A 26,987-nucleotide genomic window follows, 5' to 3' on the forward strand; every position below is an offset into this window, starting at 1 on the left:
CCGCAGCCGCTAGAGCGCTAAATATGAGTAAAGATGATGTCGTAACACTAAAAAAATCGTATCGTCCATACCGTTCACACACTACATACATACACACACATACACACACATGCATACCGTTGATCCACTTTCATCGGAGCTATACGCACGCTTATCTAGAACGGTCTAAGTACGAGGGTTAATAAGATAAGAAGGGTAAGTACAAACAAACCAAGCTAACAAAGCTGCCCATGCCCAACTGCGAGGGCACCGAGGTATCCGGGTGCGCAATAGAGAGAGAGAGAGAGAGAGAGAGAGAGAGAGAGAGAGAGAGAGAGAGAGAGAGAGAGAGAGAGAAGAGAAGAGAAAATGCTGTCTCCTTCGGCTCCGGCTTCTCCTTTAATTGCCATATCCACAGCAAAACATACACTCCAACGCAAACAGTTCTTCAGCCCTGCTGCGCACGCGTTGCGTCCGCACGAGACTCTGCAATACTGCAGAGCGACGTATCGCCACTTCTTTTTATACACAAAACCGAAGCGCACTAGAGATGGGAGTTTGCCGGCGGTTGACAAGTAACGCAAAGAGTAACTAGTTACTCGAGTTGGAACGGAGCGAGTCGTTCAAAAGAAACTAGCCGAAGTGACCGGTTGCGGATGGCTCAGTCCACGTGGAACTGATCACCGTGGTGATGCATTGTTAACGGTGACGTAGTAGGTTTGTGTGATGTCATGTAGTCTAATTACTATTTTTTGGAGAGTGGAAAATCCATCTATCTATAGTATATCTCTGCTCTCTCTGTAATGCATAGTTTCTCTCTCTCTCTCTTTCTTGCGGATTTCAGCATGCAACCAGATGCTCCTCTATATAACATGGCATACATCAAACACCTGCAACTGTCTAATCTCTGCAAAGATCTTTCTATCTCGCTGTCACATTTGACAGATGCTAGATCTGCGAAGACCTCTCTGTCACAATTGACAGCTCCTACACATCCTTCTCCAAGGTACAAGCAGATAACACACTCACACACACACACAAACATACACACATATACACATACACATATGTATTCAGTTGACTTGTGGCAATCGTTATCACAAAGCTGTTTACAACACTTGACGGCGAAGTGACTCACTTATCCCTTTACATTGCTAATCTGTGATTTTTTTGTTCGTGTTTCTGTTTTTGGTTATGTGTGAATGTTTGCACCTCTATTTCTATTTCTCGCTTTCTCTCTGGACGCCCCCTCACGTCACCGTGGCGGAGATCGTGTCCCGTATCCAGGGCGTGTTGGGCGTAATCTTGTCGTACATCCGGGGGCGCTCGATACCGTTCGGGGCGCAGGCGATGCGCCACGAGCTAATGCCGACCAGGGCCCAGCGCCGATCGCTCGGCAGCAGGCACACCACCGGGCTGCCGGCAAACTCCTCCTCGCTGCAGTCCTGCTTGTGGTAGGCCGACTCCGCGCACATGCTGTTCACCGTCGCGATCGAGATGTTCTCGCACGGCGACATGTCGATCAGCTTCAGCTGCACCCGCTGCAGATGGTCCCGCTGGCGCGACCACCCGAGCGTGTTGCAGTTCGTCCACTGGCTCTGCTTGCCCAGCTTGGTCGGCTGCTGGAGGAACCCAACGCCACCGCCCGGCGCGCCCACGTTCGCGGCACCGCCCGAGCTGATGTAGTTCAGCGCGGAGATGTAGTTGTTCGTTTGCGGCGAGTTGGCGGGCAGCGGATAGGCAGCCGACGGTACACCCGCCGACGGTGGTGACGGTGTGGGACGGCCCTGCACCGGCCCGACGGCAGCCTCCGCCTGCGGGATGTGGTACTGCTCGTCGGCAAAGTCTGCGCTGTACTGGTTGACGTACTTGGCCGCCTCGTTCAGGTCGCCGTACTCGTCCGCCGCCAGCTCGTCCTCGCCCGGCATCTCGAAGTACTGCCGGTACTCCTTCAGCTTGCGGCCGACCACCGCCTTCGAGGACTTGCCGCCGGTCGAGTACTTTTCCGCGTGCGGCGTCGGCGTCACGCTGTTGTCGCTGCGATCGATCGTCTCCTTGAGCGGCAGATCGGGCAGACAGATGGGTCGCACAAAGTCCGAGTAGACGACGGGCGTCTCGAGCCGTACCATGGCGGCGGTGCTGCCCTCTACCGGTGACTTCACCATACCGATCTGTAAAGCAAAACCGAGAAGATGGCGCGTTAGTAACATTGAGTATTAGCGGCGGAGAGTCACTGTCAGCCCGCTCATCTTACAATACGACGCCGCTGCGTCCAGGGTGCGTTGGAGGAGAGGCGCACCGCACCAAACACCGCCATCCACGTGGCCTTTGCCTGGCCCTGGAAGCATGATTCCGTCGTGAGGACCCAATCTTTTGAAACCTGTACAGCGTAAACAGATCAACAAAACTCAGATTAGATATTGGCCAACGAATCTTCCGATGAATCTTCGCCACTTACCAGCGTGCCGTCGCAGACGTGCGTGTCGGCCCGGAGCAGCGCCACATGCCACGGCCAATCGCCCGGCGTCGCCATCTTGGAAAGGCCGATGTTCTGACTCGTGGGTAGCGTCGACTGCACGCCACACTCCAGGTGGCTGCAGGCGACGTACAGCGACTGCTTGCTCTGGCACTGCGTGCGCACGAACGAAATCTCGGACGCGCGCGGATCCAACACGCGCACGTAGCTCGTGTTCGGCTCCGTGTCGTTGCGTATCTCCGAGTAGTCGACCCGCTCGTACCCGAGCGCCTTGCACAGCGACTCGGCGACGGTGTTGCGCACGTACTCGTTGCCCTCCATCCCGACCGAGCACAGCTTGCCGGTGGTGCCCTTCTCCGAGAAGACGGCGTAGCCCTCCGAGTAGAACCGTGGCCGGAATGGGACGATCGGTGGCGGGAACGTCAGGAAGCTTACCTGGGGCGAGATGGACACTTGCAAGAAGAGGAAAAGGACACGGTTAGATGCTGTGCTGGAAGGGATCAGAGGCGTACGAAGAAGTCCACTTACGGCAATCCTTCTCGTCGCTACCGTCCGGACAGTCCAGCTTGCCGTCGCAGCGGGCATTGCGGGCGTAGCAAGCGCGGCTTCTTCCGCAGGAGATCGCCCCGTACGCACAGAACGTGCACGTGTTCTCGTCCGACAGGTCGGCACAGTCAGCTACACCGTCACACAGCCGCGACGAGAGCGCATTTGCCTGCAGCTCGCCCGTGCAGCCCGGCTTGCTGTGGCACGACTGCACACCCGTCGACTCCGGGAACCGCTCGCAGTCCAGATAGCGGCGCAGACGCTCCGGCAGCCGCTCGCCGCAGCCCGCCCAGAACGACTGGCAGTACTGGCGGCAGACCGTCCCAGCCGTCGGCTCCTCGATGCTGCGGTACTCGCACGGCGGCTGCAGCAACCGGCAGATGAAGTCGAACGCCTGGCGGAAACACTCCGCATCGACCAGCTCCCGGAACGAGATCAGATCCGCCTCGACCTCCTCCAGCGAGCCGTGGCCGAAGAAGTTCGGATAGGTCGTGACGTTGTACCCGACCGACCGGCAGTACCCGAGCCGCAGCGGCTCACACTTGCGCGGGGGTCGTGCGGTCGTGACGATCTCCACCGTCACCTCATCCTTGCCGCCGAGCGGCGAGGAGGACGTGCCGACGATGTCGTCGCCCGTGCCAGACACTTCCTTAATTACCAGGCTGTTCGGATCGATCGTCAGGTTGCGGAAGTACTTGCGCTCCTGGCCCGTGATCTCCTCCAGCAGGATGGAGCGCAGATCGGCCGCCGACACCAGCTCGGCGTACGGGTCGAAGTAGAGCGCAAAGTGTAGCGTCAGGTCGCCCGGTTCCTCGTTGCTGTGTTGTCAGTGGGAAAGGGAAGACACGCATGCTGAATGTCTGGAGGTCTGGAGTTCAAGTGTTCTCCGATACTTACCCATCCAGTGCAAGAATTTCACTACCCTCGAACGGTTCGCGCAGGTCTGACCGGCGCATTATGAGATTGATGCGCTCCCGGTAGTCGCGGGCTCGGTGCTGGAAGCGCAGCGTGTTCTGATCTGCCAGCTCGGGCGTCCATCGGTCACCCTCGATCACGCGCAGCCGCGCCCGGAATATCCGATCCGGCAATGGTTCCGGCCGCAGGTACGTGTCTGGGAAGTTGGGAAATGAGCAGAAAGCAGAGTTTGCATCAAGTTGGAACATCTCTGGAGCATTCAGAGTTTACGACCGCAAGAAGTCACTGACAGGTTGGAGAAGCGGAACTCCAAAGTGTCTCCACACGGGGCAAACTAATCTGCAGCACACATCCGCAGGTTAATGGGCCCATTAGCTGGATACTGATCGCATGTAGGGAAGCCTTCCATTACCATGGTTTTTAGTCAGCGGTCTTCTGAGATAAACTGCGCTCTGGTTTGGGTCATCACCATTATTTCAGGTGCCTCCGAGCGAAAGTAAAACAACTTCCGGAGCGAGCTTTGGGTCACGTTAAGAGCGCAAATCCGAAACACAACCTGCAAACACTACCCTCATTAGCTGAAAGATGGCGTGAAAGTGGTTAGCGGACTCATCCTCGCCTACCCCTGTATCATCTCAATATGGCTAACACGTAATGTACCCCTCATCTGTAGACATTCTATTAGTTTTGGTGCGCCGGAAAAGGCTTATCCGAAAAAAAATAAACAAAACCCCTCGTAATCAATCTTCCTGACTGGAGCTTATGGGGTTACTTTTAGAGCGCCATCTGTGCGGGTTATCAACCTCCCTTCCCTTATGATGCTGACGCAACCTGCATCTCAAACCCTCCAGGTATTCCACGTCGGGAGAGATGAGCAAAAAAAAAAACAATAAAAAAGCAATTAGACACCATCCCGCTGGAAATGGAAAGTCACTTTTCACTTTCCCCTCCCAGCCTCGCTGGTCGCTGTGACTTTTCCAGAGTTACGTACACACACACACACGCATGTGCGCATCTCCAATTAGGAAGCGCAAATAAAAATATGAGACGCGCATTGATCCGCCGCGTAAGACGCATTGTTTGGTACCGAACTGGCGTTGTTGCCGCGTGTGTGTGTGTGTGTTTTTTTTTGTTGTTCCCAGCGCTCAACCTCAATGAGTTTGCCGCCTATTGTCGCGAGTTTTCGTCCCCTCCCCCTGGCTACCGAAGAACGCCAGCCGTGCGTGTGCGCATTTACGGCTGCTTCTTCAGTAGGTTGTTCGGTTTACGTAAAAAGCTGTTTCGGCTTACAGTGTGGCAGTGCCAGAGGGCCATAAAATCAAATTATGCCCATCGGCGGAGAGAAATTCCGTACCCAACGGCACCCATTTCACCCATATAGCAAAGCTGGAGCAGCAGTTTTGGCACTGGGTGAACCACACCAGTGCCTCGTGTAACTCGCACAGAAACAACTCGCACGTTGCGCGCGCAGACAGCAAAAACAATCGACTTAATTGAAAGTGTTTTGTGCCATGGCTGACTTTTAGCGTGTTCTCTACTCGTCACTCTCTCTCTCTGTCTTTCTCTTAGACACACAACACGTAGGTACTCTTTCTTTCGTTGCCGTTTTCTCACATTCCTGCGCGATGAGCGGCGAAATTCGCAAACGCACTTACTTTCTTCCACGACCTAACCCGTGAGAGGTCCCACAAGCTGCGCTAATAGGAGCTTGTTAAGAGAGGATGGATGGTGGTGGTGTTGTGGGGGTGTGTATGTTTACGTATAGAATGTTTTCCCTGCCGACGTCATCACAAACACACAATGGTGCCGTTTTGTTTTCTGCATGCGCGGCGCGCCATCGAATGTTCTCATTCGTCAAAGTAGTTTATGGAGGCCGCGCCAGGCCACTTGCTTTTGCTTGGTGTATAACAAAGAAAGTAGTTGTGCTGTTGAATGGCAAGAGCGGGTTTGGTGGGTGTGCCCCTTACATGGGTAATAAATCTCTTGTATGCGGTGGTGTGCAAGCGTGCGTGCATTGCGTTAAAACACACAAATTGTATTTTGCACGCGCGCCCATCATGACCACACACAAGAGAGTTAAGTGTGCTGTGGGGGCTGCTTAACTCATGGTAAGCTGCTCTTCTTCTTATCCTCACTCTACAGGGAGGTCTTGTTTATCCAAGAGAAAATTGCCCTCTCTATGCGGGGGACACAGCACGATGTATTAAAAAGTTCCTGCAAACACACACACCCCAGTCTCGAACCTGTGACTTTTGCAAGCTCAGCTAAAGTCCAGCCCCACCTTCCCACCTAGACTACCGGCCAGCCCCAGCACGGTGACAGCGTACAAGCCTATATAAACGCTTGCCCACCGGCAACATTACTTACAGCCAACGTAAACGATCGCACCGGCGCACAGCAGTATCAGCAGAAAGCCGGCAATCAGCGCACAGCCACACTTCTGGTTGTCGCCGAGCTTGCGGCGCGTAAACCGTATGTCGGAATCGCTCGACAGGACCGACTCCGCCCGGCTGCTTTTCGCGTGCATTGCCCCCCGGCTGTGATGATGGTGATGGTGATGGTGGTGATGATGGCCGTGCCCTCCGTTCGCCGCCTTCCCGCCCAGCCCTCCGTTCTTGTGCTTTCCTGCACCACCTCCTCCACCGCTGGTGGCGTTGGAGCTGTCCGAGTTGGAGCGCAGCTTCCGGTCCTTCTTGAGGCTCGCGTCCAGATCGGAATCGAGCGCGGGCGGTGGCGTCCCGGTGCCAAAGTGATGACGGTGCTGCTGCTGCTGCTGCTGCTGCTGCTGTTGCTGTTGCTGCTGCTGTGTCGCTAGATGCATCCCGTTGTGATGTGCTTGGGCGAGATGGGCCAGGTGCTGCTGCTGTTGCTGCTGCAGCTGATGGTGATGGTGATGGTGGTGATGGTGACCGTGCGAAAGCCGATCGTCGTCGTCAAAGTAAGAATCGTCATCGGGCGGCGGCGGTGGCGGCAGGGAGTCGCAATCGTCCGACTCGGGATACTTTGGGCCGGGTTTCTGTGGGAGGAACGGAAGAAAACGCGTTAGAATTTGCGCATCTCATCTGCGTTTTGTTGCCTCGACGCCTTTGCAAATGGTGCCAGGGTGCGCATCTTTCCCATCCCAGGGCTGCAGGTCATTCATTCCTTGTGCGCAGTCAGCGGTCCAGAACGGAAGGGAGGGGAGAAGGAGGTGGGTGGGCAGCTCGCTAAACAGTGCGCGGTTGTTTGCTCTCGCGGCCCCAAACACCAAAACCCCAAGGTGCCGGTCGCACCTGACTGACTTTCCCGCTGTGAATGGCCTGTGATGGAAGATTCTCAGCAGAAAGGCTGAGCTTCTGTGCGTTGCTGCTAACCAAAAGGCTAGAGCTTTTGCGCTCAGAAAAATGTTGCATATAGTTTACGCTTTCTAGGCCTCTTACGAACTGTCTTTTTTGTTTGTTCAAGGTCTCCCTGGTTCTACCCGTACTACGAGTCATAGTCCGTTGCGCTGCGGTGCATGATTCTTTCTGCCCGGGGTACTTGCGATACTAGCCGTCGCACAATTAACTTTCTCTCTCGCCGCCACCAAGCCGGTGGAATGTGTACGGAGCGACGGCAGTGTGGGCCTCTCGATTCTAACAATCCGCTGACAGATCATAGCCGGGCCGAGCAGCTACCGGGTGCGTACTGCATTTTGCACCACTGTCACGCCTGCGTGCGCTTGCTAATCGATGGGCGCGATAATAAGCCGCTTCGAATCGAATCAAATTGTACCCTGCTGCCCTGGCCGTACCCATTAGCCCAAGCGCGACGAGAGGCAAGCTCGATCGTCGCGTCTTGGCGGAGATTTCAACCGTTGCGCAAAATCGTTTCGCCAGTAACGCTCGCCATTGGAATTGGAGAGCGAGCCTTTTGTTTTGTAAGCTTTTGCCGTTACCTTTAACAGCTTTAACCTTTTCCGCGCGCTAAAAGACGGCATGTCCACTGCGGAGGGCAACAAAGTAATCGGTAACATCTCCATGTTCGAATTTCCGGAACTCCAAAAATACCCAGACGAAAACAAAACCCCAAGATTATGCGAATGAAATTTCGAACGAAATTTGCCGCACCAGTGTGGAGTAGTATCGGGTTTGTTTACTGCGACTTTGTTTAATGCCAAAATTATGCGACCCAAAAGCACAGAGAAGACGCGGGACACATGGGGCGAGGGCGCCAATTATCTCGTTTCACAATGTATCTCCACGACTTTCTTTAGCGCTGCCAGCCCGAACACTCTCTTACAATTCGCTTTCGATATGCAAATAGTGGCTAGTGGCTAATAGGGTCCGAAGGTGGGTCCGAAAACACGAAAAGCGAAAACGGAAGCGGGCATTGTAACGCTCAGCTCGCGGTTTGAGAAACGGGCGAAGGAAAGCAACTGCCAATTTGTCACCTTTATGGGGCGGTTTTGGGAAGCAAGATGCCGCCATTGCCGTTGGCTGGGGGTTTGTCGCCTGCAGCAAGGACGCGTATCGTCGGCTGCGCGTAGCAATAAATTATTGTTATATATTTCTTTTTATTATGTTACTTTCTTTGATGCAACAACACAGGTAAAGGCGTGTTAATCGTTTGAGGCGGTCAAGCATTGAACCGTAATTTGTAAAGCAAAGTACGGGGAGAGTGTTTGAGGGCCGTGTGCAGTGCGGCACGTTTCACTTTCCTCTCCATTCGATCCAGTAACGGTAACTTGCGGCCCACTGCAGCTTAAAAATGGAAGCGAGACACTGCAAACCGATTCACCCCGCCGGATGCGGAGGGCTGGCGAGGCTCTCGAACTTTGGGCGAAAATTCATCGCTTAATTGATAGCTCATTAACCTTTTCCCCCCGAAAGTGCAACTGGGGTTTTTTTTTTCCTCATAGCCCGAGGGGTTGTTTTGATATGTTTTGACGCATTTTCTATTGCTATCTTTCTCTCTTTCGCTCTGTTGTTTTGGGGTGCCTTAGATAGATAATGGTGAAATTGCGCTGAAACCCGACAAGAAGCAGAAGAAAAAGACGAAACGAAAAACGCTGATTTCAATTTTCAACACCTTTTGCCACCAGGTAAAGGAAACATGGAAGAGGGCGAAACATTTAAAGCAGCCATTGGGAAAACACAATAATTACATAAAAATATGACTCTTTGATGGTGATTAGTGGCGAGCTTTCTTCTCGCTGCTAGACCGGGCCCACCCCCCCCCCCCTCCCCCCGCACAGTCCCCCCTCCCCCTCATTTGTCGTCCAGTTCGAATTTCGTCTGCCCGATGGCATCAAGCGACGAACCGGGGGAGAGAAATGTTTTGCTACGCTTTTATAAATTGGAAGAAAATATATAGCCACACACACACACACACACAGATACACACGCACAGACAAACAAGTACACAGATTATTGCTATTTTTTTATTTTCCATCTTTGCGTCCGGTGCAACGGGGCACGGGTGCGTAACGAGCAGAGCAGCTGCAGCCGGTCGGACGGATTTTGCTAATTTTTTGCTTCTCTTTTTTTCTTTCGTTTCACTGTAGCTGTAGGGAGGCTGATTAGGAGGCTAAGAAACGCCCGGAAAATCGAACTTTTCTCTACAATGTGTGGCGGTGTATGTGTGAAAGTGTTGTATAAGTTGTTTTTCCATTTTTTTTTCTTTCAATAAAACATTCAATCAGTAACGCTTACACAACCGGCCCGAGCCGCAAACTGTCGCCTTAATAAGCCGCAAGATGAAGCGAATTGTTATACTTGTGTTTTGTTTTTTGCTTTTTTTTTCGAAAAACGTTCGACACACCCGAATAAATTAATCGCTGCGCATGCAACACGTGTGCACGCGGGCTTGATGGTGAGGAAGGTAGCAAGACTAAAAACACATTAACGCACCGAGCTGAAAGGGGGGGGGGGAGGAGACAAAAAAAAACACAACAATGCAACCAGGCACGCAGCACACACCCTCCGAACACATCTCATGCGCTTCAGCGCTGTATCATAATCCTTCGGCAGGCTCGCAAGCTGCTAATTAAGGCGCTCGCGCTGCTGGCACTGCACTGTTACGGTCGGGATTTAATTGCTAATGGTTTGCGTTTGCATCTCCGGCTGAGCAGCGGCAGCGTACGAACAGCAGAACGGCTCCACCCGACGGCCCAGTCGCTTCCTACTTGCTAACCGAACCGCAACTGGCGGCCGCGTTTCTGCGTCGCCAGCACTTTGACGGTTTCGCCAGACGGAGAAAGTGTGGAAGGCAAGAAGGCAAGACCAAAACAAAAAAAACGGTCCGCTAAGAATTTTGCACGCAACGTACAGCATCAGTTTAGTCCGAAAAAGTGTGTAATTTTTTTTTTTTGTAACAAAACGTGCTTGTGCAAACGAAAGACTTCAATGCGCTTGCAAGCGATTAAACGCAGCTGTAAAAATTGTACCCCGCACATTGTTCAACAAGACACAAAGTAGAGTCAAACATTAATATAACAGTCCCTTCCGGGGGATCTTCCTTCCTCCCTCCCCCCCCCCCTTTCCCATTGACATTCTGGCTACTTTTTTTTTTTTTGAGCGGCCTGCGGGAACTTCCACGACTTTGCCTGGGCGCCAGAACGCGATGAGATAGTTCAAATTTTCCGTTGCTTTAATGGCTTCTTTTCTCCGGCCCATCTCTCCCACCGTCCCACTATTCCGCACCGGTACTCGCAGTACAATGACACGCGCATTGCACCAGATTTATTTTCACACACAGCAACACAAAGTCCAGCGCGCTGCCCACCGCGCTGATTTATGACACTAGTCCAGTTGCCCGACACCGGGCCGCTCACGTGTCATCACCACCACGCGTGAGAAAACTTCGCTCGATGTCAAAGCGTGCTGTAGGGCGGTCCAAATGAATCTTCCAAGGGAACGGCCGCGTGTTTTGTGTTCTCTGTACCTTTGTGCCCTTGCCTCATAACGAGCCTAATATGAAATAAGCTTCTTTGTTGCAAGCCATTTCCTCATCATCAACCGCTTAATGAGCTCTCGTTACTCTCCCACACACACACACACAGAGAGAGGCACAAAACTTAATAAGCGCCATAGGACGGGGTTGTTCAAACATATCTCGTTAATTAATTAATTAATTAATAGAGCCTTTAATTGATCTGCATCGGTTCGTGCAAGGACAAGTGACAGGATCCCGCTCAAGGGATGTTTACATTGCCACGCAAAAAAGCCCACATGAGTGTATGTGTGTGTGTTAGATTACACTCAGCACGAAGGCAACGCATCGCTGGCAAATCAAAGCGTGGCTACCTTGAAGTGAGCCACATCCGTGTTTGGATTTTGTGCAAAGTGGCATGAGAAAAGTAAAATCTCCACACACACACACCAACAGCTGGCTGGGTAATTAAATCAGCCAACGGCAATCACAAGAAAGCCGGTCAAATCAATCGGGCGCGAGCGCGCCCATCCAACCCCCCACCGAGCGCTTTTGCTCGTTCCACCGTTGCGAATTTTCCCCACACTCACGCACGCTGATACAGCTCCCGTTGCTGTGGCCTAGAATGTTGCCCGCAGAAAATTGATCTGCATCGCCAGCGGTACAGTGGTGGGAATTGCTGTAAGTGGTCTTTTTTTTTGCGGCAATTCTTATTCGATACCCATCCAACTTGACCATTGACGATGCAGATTATAACAGAAATAAACATTACAGGTGTAGAATTATAACTTTTCTTTGATTTATTTTATAAATGATATGGTTAAGCGACGAACTTTTTCGTAATTTCAGAATAGATGTTAGATGATACTTGAAAACGTTGCCGATACCGGGATCTGCGGATTTGTATCGCAAGACTGCGGCACACTTTTTCGGGCACACTATCGCACCCCAGGGACTTAACAGCCTAATTTTTTATTTTTATTTCATTTTTATTTTGCATTCCCACTGTTTGAGGCTTGAAAAAGTAATCTGTAATGCCTCTTATTTATTTGTATGCGAATTAATTATTGATGCACACTCTAAAAACATGAAATTAGAATTTTTAAAATTTCGGCTGTCAAGTTATATATCCAATGGGGTGCGATAGTGTGTCCGAAAAAGTGTGCCGCAGTCTTGCGATACAAATCCGATACAATATATCGTTCCGCTGTCTTGCGAGTGACTCCCGCAGATTCATAAAAGTGTCCCGCGGACTTGAGTTCTGTAGGAAAACCCTGTATATTAACATTTGCTATACAAGTTTTATCCATTTTTGCACTACTGTTCACGCAAAAGAATACATGCGGACTTAGCAAACTTCAATGAGACTTTCATGATATGCATGGCGAGGCTGATTGATTACATGATTAACTATGTAACTTTAATTCATCTATTTTGAAACGAACCGTTTCAAACATTTATTAACACAGTCAATGCATGAGACACTTGCAGTAAAAAAAAACTGATGCTTTAGAGACAAAAATTGATGCATCAGAGGCAAACATTGTGACACGCCGTCAAAAATTGGTGACTTAGGGCTGGATCTATTTCTAACATGTTGCGGCAACATTTGTTCAATGGCAACACTTATGGATTTTCCTATTTATTTCAACAACTGTGCACAAATCTGCCCACAAAAACATTTCAAAACTAAGTTTAAATATTTTTTATCTGTTTTGGTGAGCAAACAAGTCCGAAAATGTTCCTGCAGCAAATAAATTTGAAATAAATCGCTTTGTTTCACTTGCAACAAAAATGTTCCCGCAACATGAGTTTGACAGTTCGTCCATACGATTTGACAACAAATGTTGCCGCAACATTTTCATAGACTCGGGCCTTAGGGGCAAACTTTAGCGTCAACGGCTGTATAAGCCACGAAAATACCTTAACAAAAAAATATTATATTATACAAAAAAAATCTAAAAATAGGACTTGTTTACCGCATTTAGTCAACATTTCCAATTAAAAACACAAAATCCAGGCAGATAATAAACAGTTTTTTTTTTTCAGATGTGAAAAAGCAAAATAACCAAAATACACATACTGCGATTGCACCCACTGTAACACACGGCAGCGAAATCAATCAATCACCTGGGCCAAGAGTTTTGGGCGCTTTGACTGCGCGAGTGAGATTTCCCCTTGCCCAAAACGGCCAGATTTTTGCGTCCATAATCTCTGGCGCCCAATCGGGCAGCTGCAAGCGTTTTTTTGGTTTTCGCTGCGAAAATCTTAACGCGATCTCCACTCGCGCTCCGCGGGCAGGGAAAACCGTTTTTGGTGTTTGGTATCTGCTGCTGCTGCTGCTTTGCTTCTTCCCAGCCGCAGTAAGCGGTGCCCCGTCTGTTGTGGAGTAGCGTGCAGGCTAAAATTATCTTATGCTCAGATCGTGCCCAGCTGGGGGGGGGGGGGGGGGGTGAGGGCACAGGACCCAACCGTTCTCGCTCACTCAGCCCCACCACGGAACGGAACGGCAGATCAATAACAGTATCGTGGATTTAATTTCGCCCGCATCAGTTTTCCAAACCCATCCACGGGTACCGTTTCGTTCACTCCCCTTGCCTCCTGCCAACCAAACGTTTTACATCCATAAAAAAAAAACCAGAACAGCTAAGGCGTCTCAACGGGGCAGCGGTAAGAAAAACAAAAACCCCACACGAACCGATCACTCACGCGGGCGGCCGGACGGGCGGGGGATGTCCTGCAGTTAGTTTCGATTGCTGAATCGAAAGCATCGCCTACAAATCGCCTATCTTCGCACCTCGGTGCGCGATGCTTTCTTTTTGTTGTTTGCCTTCCTTTGCACTCACTCGCCCTGTCGGCAACCCTTTGCCCTTTTGCCGGGGCGAACAAAAAAAAAACACACACACACACCAAAACAAAGCTAACAAACGATCAGAGTGCGCTAAATTCCACACCAAAATTAGCTCAATTGGCCTTTTTTCGGGCCAAGAAAAATACATCCCCTCTCGAGTCGTTGCTGTGTGTCATTGGTAAACGCTCCCCCACAACAACAACAACAACAACAACAAACTACCACCCGCGAAACAACACCACTCACCTTAAAACCACCCCATTCCCGCTCGTTCGTTCGTTCTTTTGCGCCCCAGACGGGTTCGTCCCGCTGTTGCTGCTGCTGCTGCTGCTGCTGCTGGTGGTGCTGGAACGGGTACTGCCAATCGTCGGGTTCGTCGCCTTTCGCCGGCTTCGAGCGCCCTTTTGCTACGATGGCACCGACTTTCGACACTGCCTGTTGCTCGCCAGCTGGCGTCGGTTTGCCCTCGGTCGGTCGGGCCGGTTGGCGCTGATTTTGCGACCGCCTGTGATGGTGATGGTGGTGCCGTTGCTGCTGCTGCTGCTGCTGCTCATCCGTGCTTCGTCTTAAATGGTTGTCCTGTGCCGTGCCCATATTGCAGTAAACGGGCCCACTAGCACGCTGGTCGTTGTAAGTTGTGCCACAAATTTCCGAAACACACACACACTCAAACACTAAATCTTTGCAAACAACAATGTTCTCGAAACCGACGCCTTTCAGCTAGCACACGCGGTTCATATTCTTTCCCGTTTAACTCTCACTTTTGCGCTAGAATTTAGTATGTGTCTAGAGTAACGCGGTGTGATTAGTAGTCGTGTCTCGCGGAGGGCCGATTCCGACTGCGCCCACCTTTTGCCCCGGTCGCGTTATCACGCTCGGCTCCTGGTCACGGCACCAAGCGTGGATGGTCGGTCGGGTACGGGTGGAGGTCGTCAGGCATGCGCGGTGCTGTGTCTGTGTCGCTACGGAAGGAAGGCGGATGGAATTGGATCGTGTCAGGTTAGGTGTCAGGCGTTATTGAGCTGCGTTTGGTTGTTGGTTGCATGTAAGTGTAGGTGTATGTGGTTAGCAATGTGCAGGAGTGTCTCGGTGCAGAGGAGGCAAACAGAAGAAGGGGTGCAAAAAAACACGCGGTGCAGAATTATGTTTTGTGAGAGGTTTGTGAGGTTCGTTCATATGAAACAAAAACAAAGGTCACTAAACTAGGGGTGTACAAAGCTAGCTGCATCACTGTCAAACTGTCCCGCACTAACGATACCCTTCCCTTTGGATTTCTCTCACCCCAGAGCGGCAGAGAAATCGAACCACAAAATTGGGGAAAAAATGGGGTTTACGGGTCCGACGTTTCCCCTTTCTTGCTGCCCGAAATTGAACTGTCCCACCGACAGATGGGTGACAAAAATTTCACCTCACGTCGTCGTCGTCTTCGTCATCGTCGTCGGTGTCTGCACACTAAGATCCTCCTCTCGGCACACAGCAAACACCACAATTCCAAGCACGTTCACCTCGCTGGCACTCTTTCGCTGTGGCTCACGGGTGAAATTCTGGTCGAAAACTTGCTGTTGACTTTATTTATTAAGTACACTCGGCCATGCTATCGGTTTCTCCCATCGATCGCGGTCAGCACCAGAACTGTGTCAACACGTGTTTAACAGTTTTACTTTGTTCCCAGCTCTTTTTTTTTGTTGTTGTAGCTCCACTACCTATCGGCAGTGCAGTAGTTGGCAGAAAGCGAGCAGCAAAAAAAAAAGCATCCATCCCATGCCGCGAAATTACCATACAATCGATGAGCCAAATGCTCACGCAGCGGGTGAGGTTTATTAGGTTGGTGCGGCGGTTGGTGGTTTGCAACCACGTACAAGCACGCACGCATCGGATGTGTGTCACCTTGCGCTCGGGCGGTCCACAAGACGCGCGAGGTGCGACACTGACCGTGCGCAATCGATACACAGTAGCTGGCCTGCGTGTTGTGACACGGTGCTGCGGCTACATTCTTGCCTATAAAAATAATGTGCAAATTGATTGCCTAATTTTGGGGCGCATAAACAGGTCTCGAGAACAGGTATCGAGAGCAGCAGCAGCAGCAGGTGCACCGAGCGCACCTCGATTAGCACACATAAACAGAGAAACAGTGTCGATCGTACCTTGTCGCCTTGTCGCCTAAGACGTTTTGTCGCAACTCTCGCAGTGAACGACCTTTGCTGCTTGGGGAGGAAGCAGCGCACGTTTGCAGCAATTGTGTAAATGTTGCACACCTACGCATCGGTGGACTAAACTCTTCCGATAGGAGCGCTCCAACAAGCCACTGGCAAACACTTTAACCTTTCAGCGCTCACTACTCTGCCCACTGCGGGTGCTAGAGCTTGCCGTACCACTCTTGGCATTGAACTGTGCAAGTCTTTCTCGCACCCAATAGCGACCCACATCGATAATGGTCAGTTTCCCTTCTCTTCGATCGCTTATCTCGTGCCCTCCCGTACGTACGCGTGTGTGGTACAAAGCACGCTGCCACGAGACACACGTGGCGCTGAGACTATACAGGCGCGTGCACAAGAGCAAGTGAATAGGCAAAGCAAAAAGCAGAAAAAAAACCATTTCAATTCGTGATCCAAATGGAAGGAAGCTGTACGAAGAGAGAAAGAAAGAGAGTGTGTGTGTGTGTGGGGGGAGGGGAGCTCGAAAACAAGTTCGATTCGAAAGTGAACGCGCGTACGTGAATCGGGCGCGTACGTAGGAGAGCCTCCGCGTGGACGGGCCAGAAGGTCGGACTTTGTTTCTTGCCACCACTACGCCCCGAAAAATCGCCCGTTCGTCGGAAAAGCCGTCCAGGGTGGTAGTGCAGGGAAAGGACGAGTAGTAGAGTCAATTTTCTTATACATTTTCACCCTTTCCTTTTTCCCTATTTGCTGAAGGTGGGGCGTCGCAGGTTGATTAGGCTCGCGGTTGATTAGGCCGACAGCCGACATGAAAGGCCGATACCCGGATGATACTGCACCTTTTAATGGGCGCGATGCTGGTGCTGCTGCTGCTACTACGGACGCTTTGCTAGCCGCAATCTCCAGGGACACATACGGCAGCGGGACACGGCGACAGGTTGGGAAGATTTTCCGGTTTCGCTCGAAAGTGAAGTGCAATGAAAAGGTTTGTGGTTTGTTTTTCCGGTTTTCTTCTGGCAGCTTCTTCGTGCCCGCCGCTCGATTGGTTTGTTGGGTTACTTTCGCTCGCTGATATCGCCACGCTGATCGTGCACAACGGGCAAGCAGGTCATCGGGGCATTGGAGATGGGGCCGAGCGGGCGTGTAGGAGATTGCAGAGATTCCCACGTTGGAAATGCTTCCCGTGCTGTTGCACGATAGGTTTCAAGAGAATCTTTTTTTTTTGCGATCCAACTGCTACTGGTGAGTCTTGTCATATGTAAGAAGACGGGATCGTTTTTGATTAGATACGAGACGTAATGCTCCAATGTCGGGAATTTACTGCAGTGTTGTTGCAGTACAAGCTTTTAATGAACTTCCTGGAGTTCTACTTGTGTTTAATGCTCTCGTATTGAGCAAAGATTGGAATTTCTGCTCATGTGAACGCTTCTAGAAATGCGCGAACTTCCTTAGGTCCTAAGATATTGGAACTTAGATATTCGATTGATCTTCTGGTTTTGTGTAAATATATCAAGTTTGAAGAGATGTCACAGGTATTGGAATACAAGTTTGTCAACAACATCCAAGAATTCTTCCAATATCATTGGGGTATAGGTTACGGAGAAAGATCTTCAAGATTGTTTTAACGCAGATGTCCAAAAGACATCAAAGCCCAAATGTTGGAATGCTATCTGCAACTACAAATATTAATCAAATTTGAATTCCATGCTCTTTTTTAGCTCCACTACATAGTTTGTCAACAATATCCAAGAATTCTTCCAATATCAGTGGAGTATAGATTACGGAGAAAGATCTTCAAGATTGTTTTGACGCAGACCTCCAAAAGACATCAAAGCCCAAATGTTGGAATGCTATCTGCAACTACAAATATTAATCAAATTTGAATTCCAAGCTCTTTTTTAGCTCCACTACATAGTTTGTCAACAACATCCAAGAATTCTTCCAATATCATTGGGGTATAGGTTACGGAGAAAGATCTTCAAGATTGTTTTGACGCAGATGTCCAAAAGACATCAAAGCCCAAATGTTGGAATGCTATCTGCAACTACAAATCTGAATCAAATTTGAATCAAGATCTCTTCCTGCTAAGCTTCCAATGGCTTTAGGATACAAAGTTATTGTGAATAAACGAATTTTCTTGCGGACCTAATCGGAGCTCCAAAGCGCTTCAAACTGAAAGCTTCTCGGTCGGGTGGGGAAGCTCCCGCAGACGCAAAACCACAAATCATGAAATATCAAAGCCAAACCATCGCCAGAAGTGGTACAACGAGCAAGAGGAGAAGCGTTGCTGCCAGGCGTGCCAGAGCGAGATATCGCTCCAGTGTCGAATGCTACTTCCGCAGCAGTGCACTACCCACAAATCAATTACACGGTGATGGCTTTCCAATTGCAGACGGCATGACGGTGCAGAAGCAGTATCTCCAGACCAGATGTTTTCGCGTAACCTGATCCGGATCCGCCCGGGCGAGAAGTACGCGCCGTACCTAGAGCTTATCCGTGCACTTGCACCGATGAGTCTTCGCAGCGCGCAGCTGGGAGGCTAACCTTCGGCTGGTAACGCACACCGTCACGCTGGCAGTCGATCGGGCATTCGACGTTCTCGCTCGCTCGCGCCTTTCCGACTGGCGTCCAATAGAACCGGCGGCCTAGCCTTTTCAAAGTGTTTTTTTGTTTTTTTTTTCGATTTTTTGCTGCTGTAATGGTATTTTGAGAACCTGAGCGGTTAGCATTCCTGTGCTGTGTGTATGTGTGTGTGCTTTTTATACGGGCAATCCCTTTTACTTCCACCGCTGCCCGTTCGTCGCGTTGCCTCGCTCGCCTTCCCGCCGCGTTAAATTACCAGTACCGTTCACCCGATCTGACAGCGGCATTTAAACGCGCTAAAGATCAACAAGCCACGAAACAACAGGCCCGCGTGGCCCCCCCCGGTCCTCCGCTGTCAAGACCCCGTGCCCTGCAAAGCCAAAGCATTCGAAGGTGCGCACCTTCGTGTGCCGTTTTGGGGTTGTCTGTCTGTCTGTACCTTCCACTGCCAGCGAATTGAATGTCCATTCCGAAAGGGAGGCTATAGAGGGGTTCGGTGGTGGTTTGTTGAGCGCTCGAAACTGGAGCACTCAGCAACCGCCACCGCACACACACACGCGCGAGCGAGGTGCCGGATTTTTTCGTTGTTTTGACGACGAGCGGCTCGCTTACAGGTGTATTTCTTGTAGCGAACATCAAGCTGTTGTTATTGCTTTTCTTTTCTCTAATTTCCTGGTCCAAATTCCCTTCCCTTGCGCCGTGCGTATCCCCTCTTTTTGAGCGGGGGGTATTTCACGTCAAAGTTCATCAAGCAGCTTCATGCCCGACCGCCGACCCAGAGCACTCGCTGCCCCAGCACAGCACAGCGCAGATGTGTTTGATAGCGCAACCCTAGCGAAGCCCTTTTCGCCGAGGAAAACAGGCACCATTTCCAATGCGCGCAATAGGCGAAGAAAAACTCCTCAACCCCTTCTCCTTCCATCCACCCACAAGGTGGCGGTGTGCCTGCGGTTCGGTTCGATGATCCGTGCAAGGAATGGTTTCGATCGCGAACGGTTGAACGGGCAGGGGGGCAGGAAAGTGAAATCAACCGAATCGGCAGTTGGTAGGGTTTTTGCTGACGAGATGATGCACGGCCGGAGTAGAGGGGTTAAGAGAAAGGGGGAGGGGGGGGAGAGAAAGAGAGGCACTTGTCAACGGGTTGTCGTTCGTTGTGGAAAGTGAGGAAAACCCGACAGAAAGTCGCAGTCGGTGGGCTTCTGTTTTCGTTTCTGATTGAAAATAGTGCTCGAAACGTAAGCAGCAAACGTACATCGAATGACGCTCGCTTGGTCTCGCGCCCTATCTCTTCCTTTCTTGCTGGGTGACCCTATTTGCAGACATCAATGAGGGAAAAGACTCTAGCGTGCTTTTTGTTAGGTACTTACATACTAACTGGGAAGTATGAACACAAACCCTGGCTCACAACGTTTCGTACACAAATCAAATGTATCCATTTGGCATCACCATGCTGCATAATTAAATAAATAAACTGTTAAATGTGTTTGAAATTAACGGTTTTTTTTCAAAATTTTCAATTCGATTGGGCAGTTTTTAACCCAAGAATTTGATTTTGAATCGCATAAAACACCACTTCAACAATAAAAATTGATTAATGACAGACCTGTAAAATCATTCGAACAAAAGACTTAAACTCAAGGGCAAGCGAGAAACCCTCCGTAAAGGTAGCTGAGGGGTTTTTACGATAATAGTTTGCTTTTTTTTTTGCAAATAGTTTGACATTTGGCGGCTGAAGCAATGTCCACACTCCATACAAAACCCCACATCTCCAGCAAAGCATGCGCTCGAACGAAACTTTAGCCGTGTCAGGCGTCCAAGAATGGTGTTATCTTGTGCGAAAATAATAATTAAAAATTTGTTTCTCCCCCTACGAAGAAAGGAGAAAGAGAAATCAATCAACAAATTAATACGCCCGCACCGCCCTAACCCCCACCCCCCCCCCCCCCTCCCGCCGGAACGACGGGCGCGGAATGAATCGAGCCCGCGCGTCCGAACCGAACGGTGTAATGAGAAGTCGATCGATTTTCCGATTCCCTTCGCGCGTACGGGTTTGGGGAGAAAGTATATATATGCCGAATTGAATTTCATCGCAACGAAACGATGGAAAGAAAGCCAATTGTACGATTGTGTGTGTTTCTTTTTTTTTTTTTTGTTACTATTTTTCCTAGCGCTGATGTTTCTCCTCGCCTACCATTACCGCAAGGGCTAGGCCAGGGGATGGGGAAAGTTATGAGCGCGGTTACAGAAGCCACACCAAAATAAAAAAACACACACGACTCATCTGCTATTCGATTGCTTCACTTTGACGTACGAACACGTTGCTCAAGCCACGTTGCATCCTTCCCATCAAATGTGTGTTTATTTATTTTATTGTTTCTACTTAAAATCGCCCCTTCAGCTACCGCACTCCCTTTTGACTGTGTGTGCCCCTTAGCGCGCAGGCATTATGTGACTGGCTAGTGTTTTCCTATTTGCTTCCAAAACGGAACAATAAAACATCAACAACACATCTGGCCACGCTTGCAAAAACACTCGCCGTGGAAGCCGTGGAGCGCAAGCCACAAGTAGTGCTAGAAACAAACAAAACACAATTCGACGGTAAGAACACACCAAATGTTGCCTAAAAATAAAACAAACAAAAAAAAAAACGCTAAAAAGAGCTCGGCAAGATGCATCGCGGGCCCACGGGCTTTGTTTGCTGTGCGAGGTAAGCTTTTTTTGTGTGTGCCGCTCAACACGGTTCGTGTTTGTTTGCTCCACTTACACCGCGTTGGCGTGCATCGCAATTTCCCCGCACCGAATGACACCGATGCCGTCCGTGCCCGGGCCCGGAAAAACGGAATGGAAACGAGCAACCGCGCCTCACTCAGGCCCGCGGTTACCATCCGCAGCCGGAGATGATGTTCGCTTTGCAGGGTTTTCCAGAAGTTCTCATAGCTGTGGGACACTTTCTTACGTCAAATGAACTTAATGTAATGGGAATTGGACTCTCTAGCACTCTTGTTGGACAAATCCAAGTGGAATTTCCAAGGAGCTTGTTCAAAAAAGGTGCCATACCGTTCAATTTCCAACGTACGAAGTTCACTTCCAATGGGAAAGTGTCTAGGAAGTGTCCCGCAACTACGAGAACCCCTGGAAAACCCTGTATAGTCTTTTGATACAAGACGAAATACGTGCGGTGCGCTAAATGAAAAGCACTGCAAAGTTCGCGGCGACAACTCTCTTGCGCGATTGAAGCCTCCCGTGTGGATACAAATCGAAATGCAAAAGTGAGCGAGCACAGAAAGCCAAACAAAACAAAAAACGGCTCGCAAAACCATCCGTCTATCTTGATTTTGATTTGCGCGCCATATCTGCTGATTTGGTGCTGTTAATTTTCCCACCAATCATTGTTTTGCTTGCTGTACTTTATTTCCCTACCAAACAGCGAAACGCCGAAATGGGTGGGTAGTGCAACAGGGGAATACAAAACAAAAAAAAACCTACCAGCACACGCACCGGGCGCTTCAAAACGGCCATGTTAGAAACATTGCACCGTGTCAGCGAGATCATCTTCCGGGCGTGGATGGAATTGCTTTTAAAAATGACACCACGCAATAAAACCATTCCCGGCAGTGCGCCCACCCCTCCCCACACACATTATCTCTTGCAGGTTCGTGATCTGTTTTCGGCGTTGGGTGTGTGTGTGTGTGTGTTCCTTCATTTCTTATCGTAAAACAATTGTTTCTGCGAGATTGTTAGTTTGGGATGCTTTCTTTCGCTTGGATTTGGATTTCGTTTCACAGTTTTTACTCCGTCTCACGCATCCGCAGTACCGTGTGAAAGGCACCACCAGTGCGTAATGAGCCTTTGTGTGTGTGCGTGTGTGTGTGGGTTTTCCACCAAGCCAAATGGCAGCCTACCTAGGAGGCTGGCAGCAGCAGCTTTAAATTAAATGGTGCAAGTCGGTTTTTTTATCAAAAACGATCAATCGATTTCGATAACAAGGCAAGCGACGAACCCCAGCCAGTGCCAGGGAGGGAAAGTAAAAAAAAAACAGTGTGGGGCCTTTTTATTGCCTTTTTATGCCAACCCAGCATTGCAACACTATGCCCGTTTAAGTTTTATTACTTTCAAGAAAATTACATCTATTTCCACTCCCCCCCCCCTCCACCCCCCCCCCCCCTCGCTCACTGCAGTCACTTCAGTTCCTTTGGGCTAGTGGAAAGGTCTGGCTTTTTAAAAGTAACAATTGACCAAAAATGTGTAAATGATAATTTCTATAACAATGGTTTAGCATCATTCTCTACCTTCCCCCCCCCCCCCCTGCCCTGCGTTCTAGATCTACCCGCGGGATTGGAATTTGCCAAATCCGTGAGAACACGAAACTATTCATTCACTCATACACACACACACACAAACACACGGAGTTATGTTTAAATGTATGACACCCAAAATAAAACGAAATCCCTCGAAAGCAGAACATTGCTTCTTCCGAGCGAAACAAATTTATGCGCCACCGCCAACCACGCCATCCTTTTGCGCCGCTGCTGCGTTGAGCGTCTGGAGTTCTTTTAGCACCACACAGCGATGGAGAGGGAGGCGTGAACACTGAGCTGCAGCTGCTCCATCCCAAAGGGGGAGTTATCCCCCCGATACGGTCGTGATTAAATTCTATGAAGTAATTAGCTGACCCCAAAAATTAGACGCTAAATGACGGGACACAAGCACTGGCCCCTGCTTGGTAAGCGTAGCTCATTTGTCACTTCACCGTGGACAATGCTACAGTTGGAGTGAAGGAGGCAGGTGGAGAAAAAATACCTTCTCAGCTCCCCAAAAAACACCAACGAAAAAAAAACTGATGAGCAAATGATGACCAATTCTTGGGACAGTTCGCGGCCTGTGGGAGTTAAACTGTGCAGTCGGGACGGAACTAGGGGATTGTTTTGCTCTTCCCGGCCCCTAACACTGTGACAAGATAAGCACAAGACAACCTAATTGAATTTGTGCTGGCTGGCTGTTGCATCACGCCCATTAGAATGCCGTGATTGGTGACGCAGTAAGGTAAAATCATAATTAATATGATTTTTTTTAACCATTAAATAATGCGATTTGCAGGGTTTTGCAGCAGTGTTTTTTTTATTTGTTTGTTTAGAAACGATTTGATTAATTTATTTAAGAAGAGTTTCAAAAAAATATTCAATCAACATTGTGGCAGCTATGTTGATATTTTGTAACTGAATTGTTATTGGTTTTACAGGATTTTCCCCCATCACTTTCGAGTGTGCACATCATTATTCAATGCCTGCAGCATGTTTTTCAACAGCTGTCACACATTGGTTAGGCATCACAATACAATTTCCGTTCTTACACATGATTTTCAACACACCTCAAAAGAACTGTCAAACTCAATGGAAGCTTGAGACGTGACGACAATCATGTGGAAGAACTGAAACATAATTGTGATGCAAATACAACATTGCAATGAAAAATGTGTTTGACATTGGAAATTTACTAGGAAACCCCTGCACATGATGTATATGTCATAATGGATAGTGTCTTAGTAGGTCAAATGAGGCTCAATTCAATCTAATCAATACGAATTGAAGGCTCCGAACGTAGAGAATTGAAAACACTGACTCTTGTCGCTAAAAAATACAAAAGACTTGACCGAAACTACGGCTTTGGATAGCAAGCGACGAACCCCAAATTATTTTTTCTGAAAACAACAAGAAGCTTTCAAACTTTTGAAGCTATTTACCCACGTGTTGTGTTATTTACGTCAAGATGATATTCAGGATAATCCCTTGTAGATGTCAAATTAAAAAAAAAAAACACCAAAAATCATTCTACAGCCATATCAAACACTCCTCGTGTCGTGCGATGGTTTCACACACAAACTGACCTACTCTTTCTTCCCCCATACGCCCCAAATCTGGGAAAGTACTGGGCGAGCATCCCATTGCCGCTGATGGCCCACACGAACACACCCCGGTTTGCTTTCGCTCCATGGTCCCACAGACCGACCACAATCCACGCCTGGTCCGCGCCACGGAATGAAGAAATTTCATTGCTTGTGACAGCGCGTCATTGCAGGCCCGCGATAATTGTGGTCAAATCAAACAGTAAAAAGAAATCCGACCGAAACGTCGAAACCGTCGAAATGAGGCAGAAACGAAACCGAACCCTATTCCACCCTATTTTCAACCCAGTCGGGAGAAAAGCGGTGGCCCCAGTAGTAGCGGTTTGCGACGGGAAATCTTAAAACCAGTCATTTTTGTTACGGAGGGTTGTTCTTTTTTTTTTTTTTTTTGGGGTGATTTCTTTTGCCCACTCGCTCACTCTGGGGAGAGCGATTCCTCATCATAATTAACTAATTAAGCCGCGCACAAAAAAAAAACTGAGTGCGCGATATGAAAAATCCCTTCCGCGGGCTTTCCAATCATTCTAATCGCGCCGCTTGTCATTAAGCTTCGCGCGCTACCGTAGCTTCTATTCTACCGCCGGTAATGAAGGCAGGCCAGCTGCTGCGTCGTGCGGTAATTATGCTGCGCCAAAAGAAGGCTCCACCCCGAGAGTGCATATTACATTATTTTCTTTTTTTTTTAGTGGCCCCAGCTACCGCTCATTAGCGAATGCTTACGTTCACACGATATGGTTGGTGACGGACCGAGGAGTTTCGGGCCTATTTTTGCATCCATTTTATGATTTTGCCTTCTTTTATGATTTTCTTTTCGTGTCCCGAAAAAATAATAATTCCCACTCACCGCATTCACTGGAGATTGTGGGATGAATTAAAGTGGACTGTTTTGATCTGTTTCATCTTATCAGCAATATTGTTTTGAATTGCTCGCCCGGAATTAGTGCACTTGACAGCACCAGATTTGATAAAACAGCATCAAACAAGCATGAGCAAGACAAACGTTGTGTATAGTTGCCCGTTTCCCTTGTGCTGCTTATCGTCGCTCTATCTTTACGTTTGCATTCACAGCTCCAGATCAATTTGTAACATAAAAAAACCCCTTTCAATGCTAGCATTACCTCATAAGACACGCAACACCAGAACGGCGAGCGTCTCCACGTTTCGAGCTTACACAACAGATAGGTGCGAACCCCCCCCCTGTTCACGTAACTGCAGGCAGGGAAATTGAACTGTTTTTCTTGCGATTAGAAAATAAACAAGAGAAAACAATACACACGTCCGCAAAGAACTGAGCAAAAACAGTTAAAAATGGTGCAAGATTTGCTTCCTCGGTCGGGAGATGCTCCCAGCGTTTGTGCGGCTGTCATTCGTTTATCTAACGAGATTGCACATAACTCCCCCTCATTCGAAAAGCCACACGCACACAAAATTATACCTATGCTGTGTTGCGTCTCCCCTGCCCGGCCGATGAGAAAAAATCATACAGGAACGTCTCAACGTAAGGGGGAAAACAGCAACAAAAACGGTGCTGTTTGTTTTTTTTCTTTTCGCTTCAATTTTTGTTATTATTATTTTTTTTTTTTAGATTCCAGCACAGGAGCTTTCCCCCTTCGCGGACTAGCAGAAGTCTAATGAGCTTCTGCTGCTGCTGCTGCTCCATTTGCTGCCCGAAAATCATTCAGCCATTTCAGCTTCGCATCATCATCATCATCGCCGCCAGCCGGGTCTTGGTGCTGCGCCTTGGAAAAGTGGTCCGAGTCGAGCGCAAGAACGGACGTGCCGAAAAGATAACTGTGCACTGCGGTGGGGCGCAGGCTTTAATAATAGCGATTCTAATTATGCTCGGTCAGTTAGCTGAAAATGGGGCTGCCTTAACAGTGAGAAAGAGTGAGAACACAACCCCGATGTTTGAATAATGCGGCCCCCAGCGTTCCGGTATAATGTCTAATGACATGATTTCTGCTCGTAAAAGCCTAGTTCGTCTACCCCGCCGGTGACAGTGGGCCGCCAACCGTTTTGCTTCCCATTGTGCTCGTTTTTTTTTCTTTTACAGGACGAGGGGCTACAACGCTTGACAAGCTGCAGTGACGTGCTTGGAACAGGTATGCGAGCCGAATGCTCATTTGAATGCTTTGTTTGAATGTAATAAAACTATTAAATTATTACCACCCTGTTGCTTACAGGGTTTTCCAGGAGTTCTCATAGCTGTGGGACACTTTGTAAACACTTTCTTGCGTGAAATGAACTTAATGTAATGGGAATTGGACTCTCTAGCACTCTTGTTGGAGAAATCCAATAGGAACGTGCAACGTGCCTGTCCAAAAAGGGTATAGAGTTCAATTCCAACGTATGAAGTTCACTTCCAATGGGAAAGAGTCTAGCAAGTGTCCCACAGCTATGAGAACCCCTGGAAAACCCTGTACCTTTTCTCGAGTGTCTTACAAATGATAACGTAACGATCAACGTAACGACTAACGGGAACCAATGTGTTAAAGATCATCTTGATGCAGTCAAATAACGTGTCGAGATCGAAAAAAAAAGAGCTTGTTGTTGCAAACAAATCAACCATTTTGCCTAGAATATTAATTACCGTGTTTTTATTTTCTTATGAACCATACATCTCGCAGCAGCTTTTTCTTAATATTTTTCATGCTCGGCAGCAAAGGTTACAAGAAAAAAAAGTGCGAT

At 49.1% G+C, this 26,987-nt stretch overlaps 1 protein-coding gene across 7 annotated transcripts in view; it reads right to left on the bottom strand.

Annotated features, from left to right (window-relative positions):
• Nucleotides 1–1,031: 1,031 nt before the first annotated feature.
• Nucleotides 1,032–26,987, bottom strand: part of LOC1271960 (uncharacterized) — a 34,418-nt gene continuing 8,462 nt past the window's right edge. Inside the window, exons 2-9 of one of the 7 annotated variants that reach the window (XM_061657874.1) lie at nt 14,508–14,620; nt 13,905–14,444; nt 6,284–6,932; nt 3,899–4,112; nt 2,984–3,819; nt 2,438–2,907; nt 2,234–2,359; nt 1,032–2,150 (exon numbers count right to left, since the gene is read on the bottom strand). In XM_061657874.1, the coding sequence (XP_061513858.1) occupies nt 1,230–2,150; nt 2,234–2,359; nt 2,438–2,907; nt 2,984–3,819; nt 3,899–4,112; nt 6,284–6,932; nt 13,905–14,252 (3,564 nt within the window). In that variant the 5' untranslated portion in view covers nt 14,253–14,444; nt 14,508–14,620 and the 3' untranslated portion in view covers nt 1,032–1,229. Of the gene's footprint in view, nt 2,151–2,233; nt 2,360–2,437; nt 2,908–2,983; nt 3,820–3,898; nt 4,113–6,283; nt 6,933–13,904; nt 14,621–15,066; nt 15,642–15,802; nt 15,898–26,987 lie in introns of those variants that run through there. The other 6 variants (XM_061657869.1, XM_061657877.1, XM_061657864.1 and 3 more) reach the window with 6 other exon arrangements.

Source organism: Anopheles gambiae, chromosome X (assembly GCF_943734735.2).
Source record: "Anopheles gambiae chromosome X, idAnoGambNW_F1_1, whole genome shotgun sequence".
NCBI lineage: Eukaryota > Metazoa > Arthropoda > Insecta > Diptera > Culicidae > Anopheles > Anopheles gambiae.